The 5,400-nt window shown below is 38.4% G+C and overlaps 1 protein-coding gene across 14 annotated transcripts in view; it reads right to left on the bottom strand.

The window, feature by feature from the left end:
• Nucleotides 1-502: 502 nt before the first annotated feature.
• EML1 (EMAP like 1) overlaps nt 503-5,400 on the bottom strand; it is a 135,606-nt gene continuing 130,708 nt past the window's right edge. For all 14 annotated transcript variants that reach the window (XM_080394565.1, XM_080394564.1, XM_080394570.1 and 11 more), the window contains 2 exons: nt 2,360-2,490; nt 503-2,067 (listed from right to left, as the gene is read on the bottom strand). In XM_080394565.1, the coding sequence (XP_080250691.1) occupies nt 1,942-2,067; nt 2,360-2,490 (257 nt within the window). In that variant the 3' untranslated portion in view covers nt 503-1,941. The remainder of the gene's footprint in view (nt 2,068-2,359; nt 2,491-5,400) is intronic.

Genomic DNA, 5,400 nt, shown 5'->3' with positions numbered 1-5,400 from the left:
GCATGTGATGGGAAGAAGCAGCTGGGGGCAAGACCTCTTCCTTCAGTGACAGTGCTAGATAACGTCAGGTTAAAGTGACCCTGAAACCCTGGCCCTCCCCAGTCTTGCCTGAGGACAAGTTCCTAACACAGAGAAATTGTCAGGAGCTCTTGCCGTGAGCGTAACGCTCTGCAGTGGAATGACACTCCTCCACCAGCCAAGTGCTCGGAAATAAGTGATGTGCACTTGGAGGCAGAACCAAGGCAGGTCGTAGGTGTCCCCGTCCCTGCCATGAAGCTGCAATTCCACTCTCTAGGTGTGCATTATGGATCACACTCCCAGGGTCATGGTCACACATGAAATTGTGTCCCCCAAGAATCTAGATTTTATTCCCAAATATTTTCAAATGTGGCTGTAATAAAGAAATCACAAATGTGTGTCGTTAAGTAAAAGCCTGTCTCTTCTATAAGTATTCTGTGTTGAAACAAAGGTATTTTTCTAAACAGGAATAATGCATTGAAAATTCACTTTAATACATGTTTATTGGTGTCCTGCACTTTCAGTGTAGGAGGTTGGAGATGTAATAAAAAAGTTTCAAAATTTATTGATTCCATTTCATTTAGATCACTCTAAACAACCAGTGCTTTAGAGTTCAGAGAATTAACGTTTACTGTCCATTACAAGCAAAATTTTAATATTACCTTTTTCGAGTCCACTTAGAACTCCTCTCTTTTAAAATTCTTCAGATACATTCCTCAAAGTAAACAATACATTTCAATCTGTGTCACAATCAACATTGATAAGGCCTTCTTAACCATTTTATACCACCTCCACTATTACTTCATTGCAAAACACAATCTTATTTCGTACTATAAATATCCATCCATGCACAAAACACAGGGGCCAGAAGTTACACATTAATATCTCATGTAGGCTTCCAAGACTTCCTTTACCCTCTGCAGGTTTATGGTACACTTAAAAAGATATCTTTAGACTTGGTCTACTTGGTCTTAAAATACAAATATACAATATCCATAAGCATAAAAAAGTAAAGCTAGATTGCCTTACCATTTGTTATGAGCTGCTAAAATCTTATACATGTACAATATAGCATCATGCTGATTAATATACATATTAGTTAAATATATCAACCAATTATGGGGATGTGGCCAAGCTTTTTTGTTTTCTTTTCCAAAAGAAACTGTTCATACGCAAGTAAAAAGGTTTTTGATTTAAACTCATATGGAATACCTGAACCACACAGACATCTGCAAACCCTGCTGAGATACTCAGGTCAAACTGGGGCATAACCTGCTGATTCACTTGAAGGGGAACACAACTCCTCACGGGTGATACGCGAGGTCTGCTATTCCCAGGAGAATGCAAATTTACCAGCATTCACATTTTCAGGTCTAGAACACTAACTTTTGCATCTTACATCTCGGTCTATACTTCTGCTATCTATTCATCATCCTCCATCAGAAACAATTTGGTACCTCGACATTGTCATAGTTTTTTTCTAAATAAGTAGCTATACAGTACAAAGTGTAGATAGTGAAACAAATAAGCACATATATACAGTCTTTGAAAGGCATTTTTGTGACCATTTTAGCAGTGTTTATAGGAAACATTTAAGATAGTCACATTCCGCTGATACCACTGTATTGCAAACTGTCAAGCCACATTTCTTATATTAAACTTGTACTGCGTTGTATATTGTACAACAGAAAAGAAAACGATCATCCTTAAGGTGTGACACAATGAGAAAAAAAAAAAATCACTAGACTGAGTAAGGTAACCAGCACAGGGCTTAATTTTCCTGAGGTTTGTAAGAATTTTTTAAACAAAAATCACAGTGACCAGGCTAAACTGCAAACATACTGTTAAGTTTTAAATATACAGTTTATACATAAGTTCTGTGCATGGTTGACTCAACTGTGTATGTTCACACTGATGTTTCCTTTAAATGACTCGCCACTGCATAATACTTGTATCTTTTCCGCCTGTGGAGATGAGGTGAGTGTCTTCACAGAGAAAATCTACATTAGTTACATGACTACTATGTCCACCGTACACATGGCTTGGAGCCTAGAAAACACCATATTAGTGAGAATATAAGCTGTCATAAAAACATATTGTTATAAAAGAACATTCATACAACAACGAAACAAAGACATCACATCATAATCTTAAAGTATTTTAATACTAAATTAAGCTTTAAATTTAACCGTAGTCCCAATCAACCTTAAGACCATCCCTTAGGTATATGCATATTCCCATTTTTCCTTTGTCTTTTTTTTTTTTTTTTGGTGTACATAGGAAAACAACATCTCATGCATTTGTGCAAGTTATGAAAGTAAGGTTTTTGGAAATATCTTACCCTAAACTGTGAACACGGATATGAGAAGAGATGCACTTTGCCAAAGTCATCCCCTGTTGATAGCAGTTTTCTCCCATGTGATCGACAGACAGCATTGATATCTGTTCCATCTGAACCTTCAGGCCATACACCTGAAACACGGAGGGACTAATTAAAGGTTTTTATAAAGGAAATAAAAGAGACAGCTTAAGTTTTTGTTAAAATATTATACAGGATTACTTGTTTAAAAAAAAAAGGAAAAAAGATAAAACTATAAAAATAACTGGGGCCCAGTCAGTATGCATACTTCAGTACCAGATAAAGACCAGATCCTAATAGGAAATCAAGCACATAAACAAATACTTTATTTCCTCTAGTCAGCAAAGTGCTTTTTGCTCTGAAAAAAAGAATTCTGGTGACTTACAGTCATGTGTCTGAGCCTAAAAGGGTTTTTGTATGGTTATAAAGAAAAATAACAGCTAACACTTTTATTTTCCCTTCTGCTTATTTGTGAGCTAACATACTTCCTTCATACTAGTGTAGTCTAAAAACCTACCTATGTATTATTCAACATATTTTGTTGTATCACTAAAGTCTAAAACCTATGAAACAGGAAATTGTATAGTTTTAAATGTTATTTAGTTATTAATAGATCGAAACTGAACCTACTATAAATTTTTTAAACACTTTTGGTTTCCTGTAAGTAATCCTCCGTTCTTCCTCACGTACTCTACTCCTTGCTGGTTCTTGCACAAAGTGGTGTTCTAAAATTAAACTGTAAGCTCATTGCCGCAAGGACCAAATCTATGCACCACATCTTTAAAGCCTCTGAGTACTTGCCTGGAATAAATTGTAATTGCAATAAAACCCAACCTGTTACTGAAATTTCATTTTTTTGGTATGCAGTACTGTGGGGTTATTTTTATGATTTTTCTAAGTCAGATTTTATCTAATCCTTACTCAACATAAACGGTACCTAACTTACAGAGACTACTGATGTAATCAGTTATAATGTGTGCTCTCCTGTTATAATTTGGCAAAAAACCCTGCCTTGGCTTGGTGTTACGATTTTTCAGTGACTGCTAAGTCACACAGCCACCGCAGCGTCCCCCTGAAGCCCAGCCGCTTGAGCGCATCATCCTCCTTCGTTGCCATTACAGGTCAGGATGAGACAGTTGCTGCTCCCCCTGCCTGCCCTCCTGTCTCCTGGAAGGCTGCTGATGCCAGTGGGCAGGGCAGGCATGCTCCGCTTCTCCTTCTTTGGGCTGCTTCTAACACCAAAGGGGTCACCCTGCCCTGCACGGTGGGAACAGCTAGCCTTCGATCCCCATGTAATTCTTCCCAAATACAGCCTTTGCATCATTGCACCGCAATTCAAAAGCACTAAGGAAGCAGTGATAACATGTCTTTATAAGGAATTGCAAATTGTTGTGAATAGAATAAAATGAAACGCAAAGTACTGATTTGTGGGCTGCCCCTAACTCTCCTGATGTGTGCCTCTCTGCTAGACCAGGGACAGTAAAAAAGAGGCTTAAAGAAAAGGAAGGTGCAAAGAAGAAACACAGTAATTGCTATTCATGGAATTACGAACATGTAGAATAAAGAGACGCTGAAAAGCTGTTTTAAATAACTGCTTTGACAAAAAGGAGGCTGTATGAACATCAGATGCTAGCTGAAATGAAGCAGGAGTCTGCTCAAGAGGTCACTGTGACAGGCTGGAGATAAGCCCTAAAGGAAATGGTTTAAAAAATAAGATTGTCATTTTGAAATGAAGAAAGGATTATATCAGGGTTTTGAGACTCCGTGTTCTTTCAAAATTCAGTCCTGCACCTCACTGTCAGTTTGTCTGAATATACAAACTGAATCCCCTTTGCTGAAAAATTAGTCCATTTTGTCTTCTCATCCTCTGTAGATGTGAAAGGAGACCATTTCCTTTCTCTCATTTGAAGACTGATGCCATGCTTTTTTCTCCTCCTCTGCTCTAAAATTCATTCATTACATCTCTTCTCCCAGCACAACATTTAGATGGATAATTATTCTTGCTAGTCAGCACATTTTCTGTTGGTCCAGCATGCAAAAACCAGAAGCAGCTATTCCAGCTGTGACTGAAACAGATACTCTTAAATAGATGATTACTTCACATTTTGCATGGCACCCTTTTCATTATAGATCCCACTAATGCCTTTCCTACAACAGCATAATGATGTTGACTCACGTTCAGTTTGCATGCAAGAGTCATCTGATCTTTCCGTGCAGACCTGCTCTCTTGCTTGCTTGCCTCTGTTTTGTACTCGTACATCTGGGTTCTACTGTTCAAGGGTGTAAACTATTTGTCTCTATTGAATTGCCTCCTTTTTTCATACCATTCCATTATTTCTCAAGACAACTTGCTAATCCTGCAGCTTCACGCCAACTACCAATTATACGTGCTATTTTATCATCCCTGCTATTAATAAATATATTCAAACAAACATAATATTCAGCATACAGTCTTCCAGTCAGTTTTGAACCCAACCAGTCTGGAGCTCTGCTTTGCTTGCAGTGTTGTCAGGCTTTGCACAGCATCTTAGATTTCTTCTGTTCCTGTCCTTTAATTCAAATACTAATTTTTCCAAACTAGGCAGATGATGTGAACTGATGCCTTGGTTGCACACCCAGCAGCACATGGCTCGTGCAAGAGCATACAGCTCAATGAGTGTTTTGAAGTCTTCAGTCCTTCACGTTTACATGTGTTTGTACCACTAAAATATCCTCCCTTGAACACACTTCTTTACATACTGTTGATTTGCAGTTGAATCATCTCTAAACGTTTCCAGGCCGACTAATCTGTTCCCATGCTTGAAGACAGGTGTTCAACAGGTCCAAGTTCACTTTCCCCCCTGCACTGGTTATGTTGATCTGCAGGTGTGACTCACACTATCTGAGATTTTTACGTAGTCCTACTAGTGTGAGAAAATATCCCTGGTTTCAGTCAGCCAGTAGTTACTGAAAAATCAATATATGAGAAGCCTCACATCCTTGATGGTGTGATTACTTCATCCTATGCCTGTTGGGGCAATCCG

This window comes from Falco punctatus, assembly GCF_963210335.1.
Source record: "Falco punctatus genome assembly, chromosome: 7".
NCBI classification, from domain to species: domain Eukaryota; kingdom Metazoa; phylum Chordata; class Aves; order Falconiformes; family Falconidae; genus Falco; species Falco punctatus.
Note: the sequence above shows the minus strand (reverse complement) of the source record. Positions and strands in the feature narration are given on the sequence as shown.